General features: G+C 40.1%; 1 protein-coding gene across 1 annotated transcript; it reads left to right on the forward strand.

The window, feature by feature from the left end:
* Window positions 1-1,843: 1,843 nt before the first annotated feature.
* On the forward strand, window positions 1,844-21,972 carry VSIG1 (V-set and immunoglobulin domain containing 1; the record flags this gene model as incomplete). The annotated part of the gene is made up of 8 exons (XM_079541985.1): window positions 1,844-1,892; window positions 5,361-5,521; window positions 10,457-10,564; window positions 16,900-17,098; window positions 18,655-18,810; window positions 19,483-19,602; window positions 20,287-20,413; window positions 21,789-21,972. The coding sequence occupies 8 exons, from the start codon at window positions 1,844-1,846 to the stop codon at window positions 21,970-21,972; spliced, it is 1,104 nt and encodes a 367-aa protein (XP_079398111.1).
* Window positions 21,973-23,600: the final 1,628 nt, after the last annotated feature.

Genomic DNA, 23,600 nt, shown 5'->3' on the forward strand with positions numbered 1-23,600 from the left:
GACATTGTGCTAAAGGCACAAGATCACACAGGTGTGTGCTGACCTGCAGCTGGGTGGCAACATTTTGTGCACCTTCTTAAAAATTACTGGTTTTGGAAAGGATCAATGCTCTGTCTAATAAGAGCTTGTGCATACTACAAAGTTACCACTGGCTCTTGCAGTGTGGCCACACTCACAACCAGTTTCTGTGGCTCACTGAGTAGATAGCAACAGTTCCATTTCAGCCTGATGCTGGCTAACCCAGTGAGAATTCCAGGTGACTTTGGGATGCCTTCATACTTCCTTACAGAAGGTCAATCTAAACACTGTTCACATTTAGAACAAACCTGAATTTGATATTCAGGCTTTGAATTGACATATTCCTCTCTAGACACTGTATCTCCTGTGGATCCATGGCAAGACATGAATCTGTTCCAGGTCCCATCCTCCGTGTCACTAACTGGCGCGTGCTGCCTATCCTATGGGGACACTGAAAGAAGCACTGACAGAGCTAAGAAAAAGGCATCTTTCATGAAACTTTTTGAGGTGGTTCATGCAAAATACAATCAAACCCTGACATCTATATAGAGTGATTCAGGGATCTGCCATCCACAGAAGTAGTAGGAAGAATAAAATTCACCTAAATCCTTAAGCCTGAGCCCAACGATAACTGACCAATAAACAACTCGCCATTTCCTTCTGCAGCATGGTCCCTGCCATAGAAAGGTTGGCCCGTGTTTTCACCAAGCACAGAAATAAGTCTCAGGGCATTTTCATTGTCTCGGTCATGCAGGTACAGGAATACATCTAAAAGGCAATGCTGCCCTCTGTGATGTCTTCAGCTACTACCACGTGGCTGCACATGCACAACCAGCTACTCCCATCTCAGTACCAGGCATTGAATCAGCTTCAATCAAATGAGATGGAAAGCAGAGCAGCCTTCTCCAAGCACCTGAGCACCCTGTATTCCTCACGAGCTTTAGACAACTGGACAAGGTATTCTGCATTCACTAAGGGCAAACTAATCTACTGTAAGTTATTGTAATTATTTCTAACCTTCATCCACTGCTTTTTCACTACATATATCAGATATTAAGATTTAAATAAAAATCAATATATTCACTTTGTCATTTGTACTAGTAGCATCCAATTTCAAGGATTAAAACCAGATGAAACCAACTGCATTGTTTGTTGAGAAGATAGACTGTGTTTTACTTTACCTTTATTTTATATAAATATATATATAAATATTTATTTATTTTGGTGTGTTATCTTTTTGTGAATTCAGTACAGAAATTTCAAGTCAATCGTAAGTTCAATGTAATCATTCTGTATGACACTGTATGAGAAATACTCCTAAAAATGGAATGTACTAACAAAGTATTATCTTCAGATGCCCATTTTACAAAAATATGTGATATAATTAACAGGAAATAAAGATTATTCCATACTCATACAAGGCATGACTCCAATGCTGGTAATCCCACTGACCACTGGCAATGCTGGTAATCAGATGTAGCTCTACAAATTCTTTTGTTGTGCTCAGTAGGAGTATTTACATGGGCAAATATTGCTGGCATAGTAGGTATAGGTGGGAGCATCGGGGCTTCTCGGATTCAAAGGTTTATTATTAACAAAACACTCATTTGCTTTCACCCCACAAAGTGGTTTCAACTGAACAATCACACCACTAGTCGGAGAAAGGCATACATGCGATAAAGGAGAAAGAAAAAGCTCGCTGACGTGCTGATACACAGCTGATAAGAAAAACAAAAAGCCACTTGAAAAAAAAAGCCCACACAGATGAGTTTTAGTTGAAGCCAGAAGCTGCATCTGGTCTCTTTTCTCTCCAAACGTCAAGAAGATGTTTCCAACGATGCTGAAGATATTTCCAATTCTAGCCACCCTTGCAGGTAAGAATAACAAACTGATTGAAATAACGCTGAAGTAGAAGAACTTGCTGCAGTAAGACAGCAGGTGACCCTGACTGGCAAACTAGGAGAACATTCAGGACTTATTTCTAGATGTAATGAAGATCATGGCTACACTGACGTGTCATTTTGTCGAAATCAGCAGGATGACCCCTAACTGGTAATAATTTTTTGCTCAAGAACGGAATTTTAGCTTTGGTAAACTAATACTTTGCTTTAGAGCTGAGAAGAGGCAAAGGGCTCACACACACAACGCTTGGGTCCTTCATGGTTGGCTTTCTCACATTCGCCTTTTGTCTCCCCTTCACAATATGCTGGGAAATGATGCCTTGCATCCACCCCATTTAAAACTTTTTGGGGGATGCTAATCTTAAGCATGCGAATAGTCTTTTGGAATTCCATGAAGTGAGGATGTAATACCTCATGGAATCTAGAAACTATATGGTACACTAAAGATAATATTTTATCACTGTTTCAAAGACAATGTATTGGGCTAAGCTCTGTTTTTAATATATACAGAGGTGGACATTTTAAATCTAATGAACAGCCTTCAATTTCACTAAAAAAATTGGAGGCTAGTGTCCAACATTTTCTTTTCAAGATGGAATTATCTGTTTGGAAGCCAAATAAATATTTTAAATGGTTGCTCATGGTGTTTCAGTGCTATCGCTCTCACCCCACAGATTTTTGCCTTAAAAGTGAAGAGAAATCCAGCACTAGTACAAATATTTTGCCAGACAATGTGCTCTAATTTCAAGGGTTTGGATTTAAGACTAACACTGTGGCTGTAGCAAGGGAAATCACTGACAGGGCTTCTGTGGCAGTCAGGAAAAAATCAGCAACTGGTATTTGCTTTGTTAACATTAAGAACTGCATGGGTCTGCAATGAAAGTGAATGATTCTCAATTAACAGCAGCCACTTTTCTTTAACAAGGAAATACTCTCACAGTAATGTTGAGTAAAAGATACAGGCCAACTATTTTTAACAGTAAGTTATGCCCTGTTCTCACTTGCCTTTTGTAATGTGTAACTTCTTACTCATGCCCTTTTTTCATTGCAATCAAAAGGCCTGTATGTATGAAATGGGATTATAAGTTTGAAACAGTGGATTAAACACGAAGACAAATTCTCATTAACTTCCGTGGTGTAGAACAGGCTGGGCAGGTCCAGTCTACTCCATTTTCAGTCAAAAGCACCATCTTAGAATTAGTAGTGGCATTTAACAACCTTGCTGGACAAAGTTTTATTGGTTTTGGCCTTTAGAACTAAGCAAGCTGTATGTGTTTATTCAAAACATGCAGCTTTATGGAAGCTGGAATCATTTCTGCTAACTTCTCCTGGAAAATATCTGGTCTCTGTAGCACTCTTGATTCCAGAATCAGAGTGATAAAGGCAGATGGCTGGAAAATTGAAGTTTTGAGTAGAATGCCATTGTGTGGAAAGACTGCAGCTCCTTTACAATGAAGAACAGAAAATAAACGCACGTAACTGCAAGTATCATTGCGGCAAGAAACCATTATCTTCTGTCCAACTTGTCAAAGCCAAGATCAATGAGCTGAGACATCTAAAATAATACTGTATGGCTTTCATATTAGATTATAGTAAGGACTAAGGTATTGTGAACTCACATGACAAGAAGGACTTGTAGATAGCACTGGGATCCCCTCCTTCTCCAAGGCAGGATCCGCTCTGATTTGAATCAGTCTGCCACTCCTGTGAGGCTGTCTTCGTATCTAATGTAAATGTCACTGCAGTTTGAGCCTGCTAGCTTTCCTCCTAGCCACCACTGCCATGGAAAGTAGATTACTGACTTCTTCTTTCCAGTGAACTTTTAACTCTTGATCCAGCAAACAAGGAAATCAGACCCGAAAAGTTCAGACTCTAGGTTGAGATAGGCTTGCATACTGCAAGAGCTGATGAATCTGCAATATTTACATGGTTAAAAATGAAAAAAAAAAAAAACAAAAAAAAAAACACCTCCTTTCTTACACTGTTTTTTCTCATATGGGTGATAATTTGAGTAAAATATTTTTTGATGTCGCTGAAGGTTCTGCTTAAACTCTCAGAAGCAGCAACCTAACATAAAAGGCACAGATATTCCATTAAGAGAAGGTTGTTTTCTATGTTTTGCTTTTATCACTGGCAAATATAATTTTTGCCTGCACAAAAATTAGCCAACATGAATTTCTCACCTTGCCCACTGTATCAGAAAAAGCACCAACGACATATATTTTCCACCATGTCCAGAACAGATTCTCCTTCAGAATCTCTAGGCAGTAGCCCTAAGACTGGACTCAGCCATCTAGCTAAGACCTAACATTCAGACTTCAATTTTAACTGACAGCTCTAGCTTTGTTGCCTTATGTCACCATTTATAGTAATTTGAACAGAGGACAGAAACAGATAAATACTGTAGAACATCGCTCAGTTCCTGTCATTAACACTGCTCTGTAGCCAAGACCGATGAGAACATTACAGAAAAGAATTCATCAATTATGTTTAGTCCTTTTCTGCTTAGAGAATGACAGAAAGGGTTGATCAGGTTACCAGAGAATTTCTCACATGATACAAGCATTTCCAAAAAGCTCAGTTTGATATTTGCAAGGTGAATATATTGGAAAACAAAGAGCTTCTGCAAGGAAACTGTAAGAAACCTAAACAAAAAGCAAAGGAGGTTGTGGTGAGGTGGAAGTCAGCCTATTATCCCCAGCAACAGCGATAGAACAAGATGTAACGGCCTTAATTTACACCAGGGGAGGTTTAGGTTAGATATTAGGAAAAAATTCTTCTTAGAAAGAGTGGTGATTCATTGGAACAGGCTGCCCAGGGAGGTGGTAGAGTCACCATCTCTGGAGGTGATCAAGAAAAGGGTTGATGTGGCACCGAGGATGTGGTTAGTGGGCATGTGAGGATGGGTTGCTGGATGGACTAGACGATCTTTGTGGTCTTTTCCAACTTTAATGATTCTATGATTCAAAGGAAATGGCAAAAGGCAAATAGAGGAAATCTGCTGGGCTTCAGCCTGGGAGAAGCCAACAGTGCCACCGAGTCAGAGTCAGTGTAAGAATACGAGAAGGTAGCAGATGGCGAGCCATGAATAAAGATCAGATATCTGAGGAATAAGCGCAAAAAAAGAAGGCAAGAAAGATGTACAGGAGGCCTAGGGACAGCTGTGAATGAGAGCGTCAGGTTCAGGAGAGCGCTGAGTGCAAGGAGACTGCCAGTGAGAAGACAAGTCTGTGCATGTGGGAGCGAGCCTGCTTTGTGCTTTGCCAGAGCAATATTTGTTTTAAGGGGGCTTGCTATCACTGACATATGCCCAGCAAGCCCAAGGGAGCTGTACTAAAAGCAGAGTGACAAACACCTCCAGGTTGCTTTGGCAGAGCAGGGCCATCCACGCAGCGCCCAGGCTGCCCCGCTGCTCTCCGCTCATGCGCTCACTGCTCACAGGTCGTGTCCATGGAGTTGTGGTGACCGTTCCTGAGAAGACGGTGAACGTCAAGACCGGCGGGAACGCAACCCTTCTCTGCACCTACACGAGTTCTCAGCCGCTGGGAAACTTCTTCATCCAGTGGAGCTTTTACAGCGCCAAAGAGAGCCAACTGCACACCGTAAGATATTTATTTATCACAAATAGAAAGTTCTTAAAAAATTATTACAGTTTGTGCTGTTACCTTCACCATGTCCCTGCATTTAAGATTGAGCTGCAATGAAATTTGGGAGAGAGCACCAAGTCAGCCTCGGCTCCCAGCTCCTTCTGGTGGCCTGAGCTCCTGCTGAAACTTATGAGAAGGTGCCAAAGGGACTCGAATGTTGAATGCCTTGCTCCAAACCACACAGTCAGCGTGACAGGGAGCCAAGTCCAGGTGTCCAGCAATCACACAAGTGCTCCTGCCCTAGGCCAGCTCCCTTTTCTCTTGTCTGGCAGATATTTCCTTCTATTGTGAGGGCTGTTTTCCTAGTGAGACGCCCTTGCCTATGACTACGTGTTCCCCAACCAAGGGTCAGATACAAGCTCCTGGCTCAGCCACCACTGCCACTGCCAGGCAGCTCTGCATGGAGTGGTGCCAAACAACAGACTATTTGTGCAAAGCAAGCGGTCATAGCTTGGCTGGATTCCACAGGAATTTGTGCTAGCAGGAAATCTGCCGCATCAAGCTTGTGTTAGTGTTCTGCAGCATCCCACAAGTATCACTGTGGTAGCAGAACAAACATGGATCAAAGGCTTCTGCACTGCCTGAGGCCCTGAAAGGCAGCAGAGCTGAAAAGTGCTTCCCTGCAGAATGGTAGGAGGAAGTGTCAGCATGGAGACAGCACCAGAACAGTGAGGGACACTGTGAACTATACAGGTTCATGCTTAAACCACTGCTCAAGCCTCCCATGGGGCTGTGAAGGCCTTGTAGAGCAACTTGGTCTGCCTGGAAGGAACCAGTGATGGGGTGTGTGACTTCCTATACGCCATAACAGTGCCCAGAGTTCAAGAGCTATGACTAAATCCAATGTTTTGTTGGGAAATGAATCCATGAATCTCACTCACAACACAGCATGCCGGCTGTGAGTTACTGTTAGCTCACCTAGGAAGGTGCTGAGCTTCCCTTATAGGCAGAAAATCCTATAGAAGTGCTACTGCATCCTTGAAGACTGTGACTTTCCCCATGCTCTTGTGTCAGGCTTGTGTGTTTTAGATAATTCCTTTTCTTTTCCACTGTACTCATCTTATTGCTAACATTTTCCTACTAAAATTTCAGTCCTGTTTGGTGTTAACACCTGACAGTTGGCATAAAGTTGACTTAGAAGACTGGCACAGTCCACATTGATGATATTCCTGTTATGTTTAATAGTTAATAATATTATGTTAGGAGATTTGCCACCACTGATAGTTACACCCTCTATTCAGTTTACCAATCATAGCAGAATAAGACTACATGTAATTTGTAGAATGTACAGTACTGAACAGCAATAGCAATTTGAGACAACTGCTTACCCTCCTGCAGCATATCATAGCCACAGATAAAGACTGTATCAGAGATAAGTACAAGCAGTGAGCCCATCCCAAATTCTGATTCTAGCTAAATGCCAGACAGATGCATTCACACCTTCCCTGACTAATTGTATGAATAGCTGTTACTCATCATTAGCTTTTTTCAAGTCAGAACTGTTTTCTTAAATAATTATTCATGAGATGGTGGTAGCTTCGTTCCCCAAGTAAGTTGTATGTCGGATAATATATTATAATTTTGACCCAATACATTGCATCATAAACTGTAGTCACTTGTTCAGGAGTGTATGTTCAGGGAAGCATAGTACCAAGGTAGGATTGAGCTCATATTCTCCAGAATCAGCTCAAGTTTTTGTGTTTACTTGCATTGAATTTTCTTTATTGCAAGACAAAAAAAAAAAACAAAATACATTTTCTGGTCACAACGGAGAAAAAAGAGCACCTTGTAGCTCAAAGTATTTCAGAGGGAGCATAGAAGACAGTGTCAAGAGAACCAGGAGGGTAAAACTTGTAAACTATGGCCAACAATGAGAAAATATCCCCTGAGGAATGTAATCGTAAAATACTGTGGGTGGTTCAGAAAATGCTCAACAAGAGTTGACCTGAGGCTACTGTCGAGGAAACCTTGTGGATCAGCCTCTGCAGTACTCCCTGTTGTAGCAGCTCCCACTGAAGTCACTGGAAAAGCTGTGCCTATAAGGGCTTAAGAATCACTACTGGGAAAAAATGACATCTGTTTTTCTCCCTGTTTGAAACAAATTTCATGGCAAGTTCATTTTTGCAATGCAGTACATGCACACTGGCAACAGATGATCTGCATTTTGTTAGAGTCAATACAATGGAAAGGCGATGGGTTAGTGGCTAAGACCATTCTCCAAGAAGACAGAGGCAAACCATCCATTCCCTGCAGTGCCCATTCTCAACTCATACGTTCAGCAAGGCACCCAGAAAGCCCCCACTGCCTGCTGGTGTGCAGGTGTGTGCAGAGTTGTAGGACTGGGGTGCTGCTCCTTCACAATGCTTTGAGCATCCTGCTCAGCCCTTTGGTCATATCTTTTTACAAGAACGTGGTAATTCCTTCGCATTTGGAACTTATTCACAAGGAAATTCATCATGTTAATACAAACACTGGTAAGAAAGTATTGTGACTGCTTGTGGAGTACACTCAATTAGGGAAATTAAAAAACAATCTCTGTTTCTTCAAACCTGGCTTTGCCCTGGCTGCTTAGTATGCAGCTGAAGTTAAATTTCATGGTTTGTCTCAAACAGGAAATATATGCATGACAATAGGAGAGATTGCCTGCTTTGCCTTACATCGTTTAAAGAATACTAAAATGTAAGGTAAAATTATATTCAGTATACTGATGTGCTGACAAAAACATGCTGGCACTGTGGTTTACTAATTACCAGAATAGTAGCTTGCATTTTAAGTCAGATTATAATAATAATTAAGATTACTCTAAAATGTCAGCAATAAATAAACACTTCCTTACAAATAGCATCCATTTTTCCCTGAAAAGTTTGTTGAAAATTCTGCTTGCATTAAGAATTGGCCATTTTTCAACAACAACATAAAAATGGATAACATTCCCATTTTTTACAGATGAGAATTTCTGCCAAATATTTTAAAGATGGGAGACTTACATATTTTCAAAAAACAACAGCAGAAAATACTCCTTAATCCACCTCCTACAATTCTAAATACTCCCAACATGTTACTAAATGTCTTGATGACTCCATTATTCACATGATTGGTATAATCAGAATTAATGGGGGAGAGGCATTTTTCATAAGAAATACAAGGAAAAGAAATCTTCATTTCTATAAATAATGTTTATTTACATAATTGGGAATATGACTATTTCTCTCTACAGTGGCAACACATTATAGAAGAAAGTCTGATGAATGCTAGGATTAAGGCAAATTTATGTCATTTATGCTTTTGGCTTGTAACATCAATGAAGGTGAGCCTTAGAGCCTTTGATTTTAGGACACAGTAAGTACCAAGCCCACAGGTATTCTTTTAAAAGGAATGTTAGTATTTAACACTGCCATCTTATAGATTTTGCAGCATGCTGAGATATGTAAACTCCAGTACAGTTCTGTCTCAAATGAGAGGAATAAGGACTGGTGACTGTTAATTTAATGCAGGAAAGTATTCAGCAGCAGATACTACCTTGCTTGAAGACAAGACTGCTGCTGCTCACGAGTTCACAGACCTGGTGCTTCCCAGCTCTACAAAGCTGGCTGGTGTGCTTTGCTCTTTGTTGTGGTGTCTGCACATCCTGCTCCCTTTGCCCACCTTACATGATGCTGGCACAGGTGCTCAGCAGTTAAAAGCTGTGGCAGTTACACGTGAGAGGATGAGATACCACAGACGGTATGGTGAGAAGGGAGGCAGTAAGCAGAGGAATAGCAGGTGTTCACTGTGATGGTTTTAAGAGAGTGCAGCTATATTTAGTGTGTGAATAGAAATCTTTTTGCTCATTGGAGCCTAATTCTGCTGAGAAGTTTTTCCAGTGAAGAAACTAAATAATGTAAATATCAAATAATGGAAAATAGGATGCCACATGTATTTTTAACTTCTTTCTCTTGCCATTTACACCTTAGCAATATGTCTTTTTAATAATAAATTTAATTTTTAAGTCAGAATACCCAGCCAAGGCTCTCAAGCTTTCCAAACACTGAACTCTCCCTACCTTACCTATGGACAACCTGAAGTAAAAGCTCCTTGTTCTGCTCACCCAGGGTAACAGCGTACACCGCAGCCTGGCCTGCTTCCTGTGGTGGGGTCTCCTGCTAATGTCTGCATCTGTGTTTCATGTTATGCTCTGAGTCATTTGGCTGGCCTCGGTGCAAAGCAGCTAAATAAATGTTTGAAAGACTGAGACTTCTGTTGACTTTGCAAAGGCGAGGCTGCAGCCTTGCAAACCTAAATATAACTCCTGAACCCAACCTGCTCACACCTTGAACCTCCAGCCCGGGCCACCCACGGTCAAAGTGGAATTATAAGAGATATGTGGCTGCCCAAGCTATGCCCACTACGTAGTACTGATGGAAATGCTAGGTTCGCTAGAGCAGTAAAAGAAATGAAGGACTGTTGTTTGTAAGAGGCACAGCTTCAGTTAATTGTGAAAAGGGGAACAAAGACCCCTTGTCAGTGTCAGTGTCAGAGCAGTCAAGCAGTTCCCTGTGTGTCACTGGGATCACTGTGACTGCCTGCGGCTCTCCCTGGTGCTGGGGTGAATGAACTGATCCTCTGAAGCAGGCAACAGAACAACACGGAAAGTGGAAACAAGTGGCAAATGATCAGGTTGCAATCCATTTGTTTGGAGCAAATATTAGACTTCAGTTTTAGTTTGCCCAGTTGTAGGTAAAACTCAGAAATAGGATGATGTTGCATCCCAATCTGTACTGAGGGCACCTTGCCCTTGTGAGTGGCACCACTGCCTTCTGGGGGCTGTGCAGAAACCAGGTGCTTACGCTTTGGGGGAACGCTTACAGTCTCATTTAACTCTCAGACCAGCCCATTTTTGCTCAAATGCAGCCTTCCCCGTGTCATGGTATTCTGAGTATGGATGAAAAATCAATCAGTCAATGTCAAAAGATGGTGTATGTGACAGATGCGCGGGGAAGATGTAGCTGGAGATACAAGGTAAGAAAAAAAATCCCCGCAATTGTAAGAAAAAAAAAATCTAAACAGCTTCTGCTACATTAACACTGCTATAAAAACTTGTAATCACGCTCTATATTTAAATCCAAAAACCAGCACATGACTGAGATGAGCTGAATCAGACACACCATTCCGAATTCATAACTCACGCTATGTTTTATTGCATTTTCCTCTATCAAAACTTTTTTGGATTCTTTTTCCTCCAGCTATTCTATGTGGCTGAATTTGTACGTGATCCTTCAGGAGTATTCTATCCAAAGCATATCTTACTGACACGTCCACATGGGTTGAATGTGAGCAAGTCTGAATGGCCCAAATTTGGAGCTAGATATTTACACAGCAAAAATAAACGTTCATCCTGGATCCCCTTTCTAGAAAGTAACATCTTGGAAAATGATGTACAGAGAGGAACACAAAGCTGCCTGCTGATGTGGCTTCATCCCAGCCACTGGCTGGCCATCTCCCAGACTTAATCCTTTCCAAATCCTTTGACTGAGTGGGATTCCTGTCTCACAGGGTGCAGCCCAATGCAAATCGAGGTCTTCATAACTGCCAAAGAGCAGTTACACCAAAAGCACTATGAGAGCACGTTTGCACTTGATACACTGTAGGAATTTCTCACTAATAGTTCAGCCACGAGAATGATACTGTGAGAACATGGAAGAGATGATTCCCAGGAGTATTTTGTGCCAATTAAAGCTGCTCAGTGATCAATTCTTTTAAGGCTTCTGACTTCATTCCTTTACTCTTCTACCAATGTGCAACTGCAGCAAGAGGCATCTTTAATTACTCAAGCAAAATTCCCAATAATATAGGGCAGAATATCTCTGCTGCAGAAGGGCAATATCAGTTTCAATGCAAATATGTAAAAAGAAGCTGTGGATGAGAAAAGGCATTTGGGGCCAGACTTAGTCACATGACATATGTCAAAGAAACCAATGTATGTACGTGGGGATTTGCTTTCTTATCTGCCAAGTTCAGAATCTGAGCCTTGGGCTTTAATTAACACTTTGAGTGTGCAGCATTTGCTCTCTAATTAGATGGTAAGATGCTTGAGGGAGTGCTGAACACATTTTTTCCCCATGTTGTTATTTTATAAATTCTGTCTGTACTCAGAATTCAGGAAGATGATGGTATCTAACCGATAAAGTTGTTAATATCTCCCTCTGCATTTATTGGTAAGAAAGGATCCAACAGTTCTTTTTATGGTTGCTGGAGAAACCTCCAAATAGAAAATGGTATGACAAAGTGATAGGGCCTGAATGCTTCTGAATGCCTGAGCTTCACAGCTCTCCAGGCAAGGACTGTGAATCAGAATGAGACACTGAATACACCAAGCGAAGGAAACGTCATTAGACAGGATGCTAGAGCTTTGTATCTGCTGGTGGGAGAAAGCAAGAAGGGGCTGGAGGGGGAGAAGGTAGGTATTAGAATGGACATCATGTCCTCAGACTGCTTCACAGTCAGGAAATCAAGGCTACTGTGGAGATTAAGGGGGACATTTTGTAATGCATCTTCAGCTGTACCTCTTTTTACAGATTTGACATCCAGATGTACTAGACAAAACAGCAATGTGATGTGAAGGTACTAGCAGATGGGGAGATGGGAGGAATATTGCATTGAAAATTGTGAATTAGTCCATCCAAAGATATTTGAAAGACATATTTACACTATTTTAGTACCTGTTTGTCCAGCCCCAGGAAGAGAGCAGAAACAGACAGAGGCGTGTTTTTTCTAATTCACTGTCTGATTTTTCACATCAGAAAAATCTCCACTCCCCAAGGAGTCAGATTGTTCTAGGGGAGTTGTATAAAGAAAACCTGGAGGTAGGTTCCTTGTTCTCTGCCAAACATCTGGCAGCTTTTGAAAAGCTGCAACTCAGTATCAGCATTGCCAGTTGCTTCCTCTTTAGGCAAGTACTTTCTTTACCATCACACAAGAAGAGGAACAGCCTTCCCACAGCTCAGGCTAAAGTAAAAGAAAATAATATACAAGTTCAGGCACCAGACCCTTCTGCATTTGGGCCACAGATTATCTTGTCCCCAGCACCTGGAGAACATGAACATTACCATGATTTTCTTCCCAACTAACATGATCATTTCCACTTCCCTGTTCTTTCTGTAATTCATATTCCCCAAACACAAATAGTTCCACTGCTTTGGAAATCTATGAGCCTGAATCCTGGACGTATCAGAGAAATGCAAAGTAACTGCCATTGCCTTAGAAATCCAGGCAGGGTGGATGCTGATACTAGTGGTGGTAGGCAAAGCCTTGCCCACAGGTTTTACAGAACAAACTGCAATCCTTTGTAAGATCAAGGAGAATTTCCCAACTGCTCAGCTGTTTTGCAGAAATGGGAGTTTCAGACTGTGGAGTTATTAAAGACAACAATTTCAGGAGTGATAATCTTGGCTTTTGTGTGTGTGTGTGTGTGTGTGTGTGTGTCAGTTCTTTGATTAGTCATCCCAGGCAGCTGCTCCCATGACATGTGAAAAGGCATCATTATATAAAAACTTGCATGGGCAAGCTAGCTGGTAATTGGAAGAACCATTGCTACATCCTCAATATTGTTTTTACTCTGGTAAATCATTGTCTTCACTAGAGCTGCTCATTATTTGCTTAAGAACAAAAAGTACTCATTTTTTTTCAGAGAAGAATACAGAAGATTTCCTTAATTTTTTTTTTTTTTTTTTTTTTTTTTTTTAACATTCAAGACGCTGGGCTTTAAACATACCTATTACACCATTGCAAAAAGGTCTCCAGCAAAAGACTATCATTGACTATACTGATACTTTTTGCATACACACTTTTCAGGAACATTTTAGGCACAATGGAAAGAAATGTTGATGAGCTGTGTGTTTGTCAGAAGTGACATCAGCTGTTAAAAAAAAAAAAAGAAAAACAAAAGTCTTCTGTATCTTCAACAGAAAACAAGTTTTTGACTTTTGAAATGGAATAGATACATTTTAAAGAGTTTTTTATTGCAGCTTTTTGAGAGGCACAAACATAAGCTTTTAAACAACACTATAAAAACGTTTGATACAAGGATTTGAAATACTCATTTTGAGTGTATTGTTTGAAATGGGCTATGCATTCACAGCCAGTGAACTGAAGCATGTTCCTCTCAAATGAAATTTCCTGTGTACACAATCCAACCTTACCTCTGGGACAAGATATACACTCAGTAATTAATCACAACATTACTCAGCCTTTTTGGTGTTTACCACCTTCCTTCAAGCAATAGACTCCAGGGCTATTATGATAAGCATCATACAGCAGCAGAAGAATAGAGAATAGGCAGGAGCCTGCAGGGGAACTGAGTGCATTTCCTTATGAAGTGCAACTATGCTTATATTCATAGTTTAAGAATATCCTAAAACAGAAATATTTGGTTTAAACCCATGAAGAAAACAAATATTCTTTGCTGTGCGGACACTTGCTTCAGACTTAATAGTGTACACAAAATATTTTCCCTGCATGTATTCAGAAAAGAAGACCACACAGGATTAATTTTGCAGCACATTATATAAGGGCTTAGATATGTAATTCATCCGGACTTCAGATGAAGCAAACCACACTCACTCAGCACTTGCTTCTGTGATGTTTACTGGCTTGCCCTGACTGCATTTAAGCTCACAGTGCCAGTCCTGTTTAGCAGAAACGTGCTGTAGCTGAGCAGGCATGCAACGGGAAGTTTCTGTTACTGTTTAGTCTCACATAAATACCAATCACTCTAAGGGAGACTGAAGAGAATTTAGCCCTTTTTTCAATAGAAAAGCCCTATGAAATGAGATAGTGGGCCTGCCTCTCCTCTCAAGCTGCTGCAAGTCACACAATACTTAACATTGAAGCCATTTTACAGCTTAGTTTCATGGTAGTGTGAAGCTGCTGGAAGCTCATTCCCTTACAGTGCTGAAAAGGACACCACATAATTGATTGAGGAGAAGCAAATCCATCATAGCTGAGATTTATGGAGTTTAACAGAAGCCTAAAACTAGAAGTTGCAGTTCTTATAATTTCAAACTCATGAATCAGGCAGTGTTCAGTACTCGGTTGCAACCTGTATTAGGATAAACAGGAAGAGAGAAGTGGGGCCAATGGCTTTTTTAAATTACAGGTAGATTTATTTTCTGATGAGTGATTTGTTTAAAGCAAACTCCTAATTTTGAACTGCCTCTCTTTCTTAAATACTAGGGTGTTCATCCAGACTTCAATTTTGCATTAGCTATTGGCAAAGCATGACGTGAGCTTTAAAAGAGATTGTCTTGCATGCAAGAAATGGCAACTGGAGATTCTTTCCAGCAGTTTTGCAAACTTTCTAACCTAGTCTGCGCTGTGCTAGCATTAGAACTCTTATCCTTCCTCCCTGCAACACCACTTTCCCACATTTTGTTAGTGTACACAGTAGTTTAGCTTTGGTATTCAGAGCCCTGCATCAATTGTACCTGGTGTTTGCAATTCTGTAGTTGGGAAAGATCAACTTTGTTGGAAAGTGGACCAAACTGCACTTGAGATGGGGACAAGCTATAGAACTGAGGCTGTTGGTCCTATGCAGTCCGTGTTTTGACCTTCATTTGAAAACTTTATCATTGCATACACCAGCCATGTTCTGGCAGTTTTAGGGTGTAGCTTGCCTTAAGCTAATAAAGGTTTCCAGATAACATTGCTTAAAGATTTCAGTCAACACTTTATCGGGGTGGATAAATAGAATTAAGAGTAAGTATTCTTAATTCAAAATGCAATCAGTTGATCTGCAAAGTAAAGCAAATTACACTTCTTGACTGTGGATTTACAGTGTCCCTACTGGCAGGAAGCTTTGAGCACAGAGAACTTTGATACCACTCAAGTGGGAATGATATTTTACACCAGTTTGTGAAGCTTTTTCCAACAAGTGTTTTCCAACTATTTCCATGATAAACATATTGTCAGTCCAACTTTAATAAATATATTTACACTGCTGATTTTGGAATACTGTCAGTAGGACAAATGTTAGATCTATTTGAGTACCAAGCTGTAATTCTGTGTGATTACCACTTGTGAGAAAATGGCTGAGTGTCCTTGAAACATTCAATTTGCCTATACAGTGGAGTTTGTGCACTGGGGAGTACATGGCTTATCCCAAGTACTATCACTTATATATAATGCTACTACTGACAGCTGAGAAAAAAACAATTAATTCCACAGTACCAAGCTTTGTTCTGTCAGATCTCGGTTTCACAGGCAAACTCATCAGGAGATTGTGCATGTACTCCTTGAGTACTATTATTTTTACTCTAGAGCAAATGAGGTATCATTTTGAGTGAGGCCCAAGGCTCAAAATATCAGTCTCCACAAGGAACACTATCTCTCCTTTCAATCAACAGATGTGGTCTTCGAAGCTTACAAATCCAATTCTATTCCCACAGCGCTGTTAAGTACAATTAACGCTACTGAAGTCTGTGGAATCAGTCAACATTAAAGAGCAAATTATAGTTAGGGAGGAAAAGTAGCATTCCTTAGAGGCATTTCTCTTTACTGTGCCTACAACTCTGCACAAGTTTTCTACTGGTTAGTAGAAGGGGAAATTCTTGATCTCAAATAGGTATCACTTCAAGCACTGAAGCCACCAGCTATTCTTGACTCCCATCTATGGTATAAACTCAAAAAAGCCATCAGGATAAGTCACGATACTGGCTCCAACCCTGATTACACAAACAAGAAGAACACATGGTTGCTCTAATAGCATGTATGGTTATTCTTTTGGTGTTCTTGTACTGCATTTTTATTGCTTTCAGATTTACTGCAAACAGATCAGGCATCTTGTTTGCTTAGACCTATGCTGTGTAAATTCAGTTCTCTGTTTGCTAGCTTTTGTATTTGGAAAGCTCTGTAGCCACTTTTTGCAATGACAGGTCCATTCCTGTCATAATCTTCTACTAAGCTGCTTATTAACAATATCACAAATGATCACTGCTTTAATTAGTGCCACTATTAATTGTGCATAACATTGCATTTTTACAGCTTTATCATATGACGATCAATGATCTCACCTTTGTTCCTGCGAACATACAATCTGTGACTTAAGTACGAACAGAAAATCAGCTACTGTCCATTTACATGACTAAAATAACCCCTGTTCTGAAAAGCTTGCTCCATAAAAAACATTAGAAATATATAATCAAATGTACCATGTTTTCATCTCTTTTCCTGAGGAGGGTGCAAGAAAGGGGGGGTCACCTTGTTTGACTCAATGAGAAATCAACCACTGTCCTGTTACCAGTAGCAAAGGGACAGTAAATTCTCTTGTTATTAAACTAACAGCTTGTTTTGTACCACAGATCTACTATTATTCAGAAGGACAGTCTTATTCCTATGGAGAGTTTAAGGACAGGATCACAGCTTCGACAAGTCCAGGGAACGCATCAATAACGATCTCCAACATGCAGCCCTCAGACACTGGTTCCTACACCTGTGAAGTTTTCAGCCCCCAGGATGATGCTGGACAGAGTCAAAAATCAGTGATTGTCAACGTGCTGGGTAAGTAACTTTCCTCTGTGCTGCTGTGTTGTACTTTTCCTGCCTTTTTACAAGAACTGAGCTCACGTCACAGCAGCAGGGGGAATAGCAGAGAAGCGATAAACAAGGCCCATGATGCAGAAAAAGGGCTCATTTATGTATTGACGCAGTTTTGCTCCGAGGCTTTGGAAGCAGAGAGAGCTTGTGGTGCCATCTAGCTTCCAGACAAAGCAGGTCTCGTCTGATCCCACTCGCAGCTGTGTTTACTTGGCCTGCAGCAAAATCCCATTCTCCCACAAGAGGCCTTTATATTCATCCTCCCCAAAAGCTACCTAAACAGGTAGCTGGAACTACCCAACTTCACTAGATTTTTGATGTCGGAAAAGAAGGGATACTATTTCATGACAATAAGAAGCCCTTCTAGCCATAAGTGACAACTCCCCTGGGAAGCCATTGCTTTCAGCATAACCCAGGCCCAGCAAAGACCAGCACTGACTGAGGTCTAACGGCTGTGATGACCTGTGTGAATGTGGGACAGGCAGCAGGACAGCCAAGGGTTCTACGACACCCTGTCATCCAGAAGCTCTAGAAACTCAGTATTGAATGGAAATAAGATTAAATCTGTTTTGAATTGAAGAAAACACCAGTTCAGCTGTCAGCAGGCTACACAGAAGATGGAAAAAGAAGTGGAATGAGGTATCTTCCTCCGTAGTAAGAGAAAAGTTTGCCCTAACCCCATCTAAACATTGCTTTTGTACTAAGAATTCATACCTGATTGCAGTTACAAATCATAGCTGTATGCAAGCAAACTCAATATGATTTACCTATCTGCCATGGATAAGACAAAGACACGTGTAAATCCAATCTCTGACAGTCACATTTTCAAAGTACAATTACTAATCCTCATCTAAAATCCCCCAAAGAGTAAATCTCAGAACAATTAATTAAGAAACCATAGTATTCACATAGAAATTCATTTATGCACATAAAATTTCACTGTGTTCATTGATTGTATAGTTTCACTGATGTCACTCTACAGAACTACAACAGCACATTAGATGTAGGAAATGAAAAATTATAGCTCTAAGTAAAAGCATGTCTTTTGTGTATAAAATGAGAAAGCAGTATCCAAATAGATTTTTTATTTTATTTTATTTTTTTTAATGTATTTCCTCCAAACCACAAGACACTGAAGTATCAGGTTTGACCCTCTCCTTTTAGATAGAAAAGCTCCTGTGGCCCTACAGGAAATGATGCTATGTGGCAGAAAATTATTCATGATGAACAGGGACTGACTCATCATTAGTTGATAGTTTTCATCACCTCCATAATACAACTTAGCATGTAGAAGGAAGACTAGATAATAGTACTAGGCTATGTATATACATTTAGTATGTTTAGTATTACTCAAATCTTTATAGATCTCTTGGCTGGATCTATAAACAAGCCTGTGCTCTCAGGTGGAACTCCGTAACTGGGGCTCAATTCTTTACTGCAGCAGCACAAGAACAGGTCTCAGTGTGGAAAGCGCAGCCCTGGCCGTATACTCATGTGTCATTCTCATTGTTATTTTACAGTCAAACCCTCAAAGCCTTTCTGCAAAATAGAAGGAACGCCTGAAAAAGGCCATCTAATCTACCTCTTATGCAAGTGTGACCAAGGATTGCCTCACCCCACCTACCGCTGGTACAAAGTAGATGAGAACACCCTCACGCTGGTGACTGAACACTTCAGTACGTACTACAGGACTACCACAGCGCTCAGGAGTGCTGTCATAGTACCGGCTAGGACTTCCCACGTTTGGTATCACATAGGGCAGTGAAACATACCTTCTCTTCTGATGCTCAATACCACAAATTCCTATTTTTACTTACTCAAATTGACCAATAGCTGTCACAAAGACCTAATCTTTTTGTTCTCTACTTTTTTTTTCCTATTTGTTTTAATAAAAAATGTGGCATGTTGAAGTCTATACCATTACACTGAATTGTTAAAATGGGAGAAATATTTATACCATTACATCTCGCTTCCCTTGAAATGAACATACATTCAAAATAGGTCAAATTGTCAATCAGTTGCTAAGAACTCAATCCTGAAAGTCTTCAGTATTCATTATCTTTTCATTTATGAAATTATACTGGCAATATTATCTATTTACAGAGTATTACAGATGTATTTGCACTGTAGGACATACTTCTCACATTCTAATACACTCCTGCAGAGTCTACTCTGTAGTAATTTTTAAGGAAGCTATAAGTTTTTGATTCAAAGACTATTTAAAAAGTGAATGAATGAAGGAATAATATTTTCCACCTCTTAACAGTTCTTAGAATTACCAGCTATAGATAACCATTTGCCTCTGAAGCATATGAATGGCAGGCTGTAACTGTTCTCTCCCGTCACAGATCCAGACACTGGCATTCTGTACATTGGCAATCTCACTACCTTTGAAACAGGACATTACCGATGCATAGCCAGCAACATCATGGGGAACAGTACTTGTGAGCTCGACCTAACTTCAATGCGTAAGTGAAAGCAATCCCTTACACAATGTGTATGCTGCAGAAAAAATGCTGTAATATCCTTAAAATGAAGATTTTTGGCAATACAAACAGCATGGGCATTGGAGAGCCACATTTGTGTGTAGATTTTTCATGTAACCAGTAGCAGTAAATCAGTAAATTACATGGTTACTATAAGTAACCATGAGATATGTCCCCAAAATGGGTGCTCAATCATTCAGCAGTCTATAAAATGAAAATGGTAAGTCAGAGCTAGCAGCTGTACTGGAGACAGAAGTTTTCAGTGTTCACAAACAATCAGAGCATGCATTTTGTATCTCAATTGAACAACAGTGATAAAGACAACCTCCATTTCAGAATTGGTTTGAAAAGACTGAAGAGCAAAGGCTTTTCAACTACTGCCAAGGTTAACATCCCAATACTTTCCGTACCGAGTCATAAATGTGGGGTTTTCTGGGGGTAAGGAGCTAACTATCAAGAAGAGAGGCAGTGGAGATCATAAAAGCACAGTTCTCTCTTTCCTAGAGCATCTTTGGTCTCCTCAAAGAACATTTTAGCCTTTAGCCTGTCAGACTGAGTGCCTTCTTTCTGCTATAGCTTTCTCCACTAAATTTCTATAGGATTTTGCTGTAAAATTCAGGTAATTCTTTCTTTATCTTTTTAAAATTTTCTTCTCCCTCCGCCCAGATTCTGAAGGTAATATTGTTGCTGGAGCATTAATTGGAGCAATTCTGGCAGCTGTTATCATTTGTGCTATCGTCTGGGTCTTAACCAAAAAGGCAAGGACAAAGAAGTCATCAAGTAATGAAATGCAGTAAGAATTTGCTTGCTTGATTTTAAGACAATTATTTCTGTAAAGTACTGTTGATAAACCAGAGCTAAGGTAGAATGTAAATGTTGTAAACATTTATAGAAAAGTAAATAATACAATGCTTGGGAAAACTTCCACAGTGAGATTTTTTTTTTTTTTTTTTTTTTGACTTTTAAACTGTTGTTCTTGTAACACAGGTTACCATTACCCTCTTCCTTGTTTACATGCCGTTACCATATAGCAGTTCCTAAAATAGTGATTTAGAAGTTTTTAAACAAAACAAGTTGAAAAATTTGGAAAAATGGTGTTTAAAATGTAAAAGTTAATGGTGGTTGTTAATAGTGCGTGGATGAAATAATAAAAAAGGAATAGCAACTAAGGGTTTCCTCAGCAAACTGACTGACAACTAGATATGAGTATGGGCTATGGGACACATGCTGAAGATGCTCTAAGGAGATACTCAAATGGAAGCAGACACAAAGATTTATGAGCAGAATGGAGCACAAAATGTCCAATTTGATCCTGCCCTGGAGCTGATTTTTCCTGTGCTTTGGTCACTCATTGGTCTCTTGAATTGCCAAATCTTCAGGATAAAGATAATTTCACATGCTACACGATCTGCATGTAGCCCCATGATGTTAAATGCTAAACACACAGCTGAGCCTGAAAAGATTGTCATCTGGACGCTGCCCTGGAGCAGAGCTCTCAGACTTCCTGAAGGGACTGGTGCTAACCCAGACCAGTGGCCAGTTGCTCACTCATGTACATCATTTCTGCTTTGAACTGAAGCTGCTTTAACATATAGGTTTGTGCTTGGATTCTACTCTATCTCACTATGTGGAATTAATCCACTCATATCTAATGTTTTTTACATGCGAAAGTACTTCAACATTGAAAGTTGTATTGTTTTGATGAGATGAATGGAATTCACTTGTTACTAAAAATATTTTTCTAGATGTCAGTCTCTTCAAAGCTTTTTTCTGATTGCACCCTATTTTTATGCATTTCAAAGGAACCCCAGATCTGCATGCAATTTCCCTGAAAGCTCACATTAACCAGTATGTTTTGCTATCCTTTCTCAGACACTGCCCAACAGCATTCAGTTTCTCATTCTCCCTTCATGACCTGGCAGTTAAACACGTAAAAAATTATTACTTTTTTCTAATAGTATAGCTGTTAAAACTAGTGATGCAGACCACTAGAACTGTCAGTCTTTGCAGTGATTTTATAGTTTCTCAGGTGCTTTCATGACAGAATAATAATAATATGGGGGCTACTGCTCAGATGAAAAAGCTACAAAATTCATTCTTTCAAAAGACTCTAGAGTAGGCAGGACATCAGTGTATGAAATCACAATCTTCCTCCTGTCTTCCTGCAGAGTAATGGCTCAGAAACATTCCAATGCAGAGTATGCTCAGGTACCTAATGAAGAAAATACACCTGCAACCACAGTTCTACCAAGCAATGTGACAAGTGAGCAACCTAGTGCTGATGAAGCAGCAGCATCTGAAACACCAGAAAATGATGAGAAGCATGAAATGCAGCAAGAAGAAACAGCCTAAAGTTCATTTTAATACAGTTTTCCTCATTGGCTTTGGATCACATTATTAAAAAACAAACAAAAAACATCACTGAATTAACATAGCATTGTAGCTAAACTCATTTGTATTGTGAATCACTGGACTGGAGATTGAAAATGATGTTACAGACATACTTCGTGAATAGCAGATTTGGCCTTTAAAGTTAACCACATTTAACTTATTATCTAGTTAAACATAAATGTAATTATAAAAAGGCTACCATCTGCAATCATCCAATCTAGTTTGCAAAGCTAATCAGAAAGCGGTCACAATCTTTGGAGAAAGTAAGAACTTCCCAGTCAATTAAAAGAAAGCTGTGTGTGTCCATGCAGTTCTGAATCACAGCAGCCTTCTCCACACAGCGTTTCCTGTGCACTGAGATCCACCATCACAGCCATTACATTGCTGCGTTTAAAAGATCTGGTTTTGTACTTCAGAAGTACAATCAAGCTTCATCAGAGTGCAAAAACAGACTTAAAGACTGGAACCACTGAAATCTTCTAAGTCTGAATTCCACATGTTTTATTCTGTTACCAAACATGGGGTACTACTATGTTAGCAATGACCTTCTGACTTTAAGGTTCCCAGGACATCAGTGTTCCTGAGCTGTGCTTTTCAGCAGTTCTGGTTTTCAGTTTAATGGAGTTAGCAATTGGGTACCTACTTCAGACCTCAGCCGACTGGTTTCCAGACAATGGGAGCTGGAAACTCAGATCCTTTATCAAATCTAGGCACACAGGGCAGCGGATTCCCCATCAAAAGCAGATGTATCTGCTTCCAAACCTCAGAAATGAATACTGCCAGCTATAAACACATCAGCTTCCTCTGCCTGATATGACTTAACAACAAAGTCACGCTACTACTCTTCTGATCTCTTTAGCCCAGTATAACTTTGTCCATGTGATTCTGTGATTTCTGCTTTCAGAAGAGCTGGAGTACAAAAGGATTCCGGTTCAGGTTTGTTCAAGGAACAGACACTCAGACTCAGCAGCTCCCTCATGTTCGACATGAAGCAGATACTTCTGGAAATAAGGAGACGCTGCTTTCAGTCTTGTGCACTGCAGAGAAACGTATCTGACTGAGGGATCTGCTGTGTTTGGGAATTTAAGTCTCCTATTGGATCTATTATTCATAAATCCTTTGGTGACTGTTCCTAGCCTGTAACTATTAGTTAAATGCCTCATTCATCTTACAAATAGATGAGATAAAGATACAACTATGCTAAAATTTTCCTTTTTAGTTGCTACAGCTAAGTACCTTCACCAACATGTAAGGCATGAGGTCCTGCTGAAGATTCAGGTTGAATCATAAAATGGAACTGTATTCATTGTTCTTTCCACACAGTTCTGCAGCTTTCAAGATACGCGTGTTCCAGCCTTTAGCCTCATTCTAGAGGATGAAAGCACTTACAGTATTCTGCTAACACTCTTTTGGCTAAGAACTGCTCCTGATATAACACACATCAAACCCTTACTCACACCAACACTGCCTCATTCTATAAGCAGATCTATACCCTCATTTCTCTCCAAAATACCCAGCCTAAGTCACAACCTGTACATATGCTTCTTCTTAATCAGGTGCACCTTTTATTAAATCTCGGATTTTACTAA

The sequence above is a fragment of the Tetrao urogallus genome (genome assembly GCF_951394365.1).
Source record: "Tetrao urogallus genome assembly, chromosome: 13".
Taxonomy (NCBI): Eukaryota; Metazoa; Chordata; class Aves; order Galliformes; family Phasianidae; genus Tetrao; species Tetrao urogallus.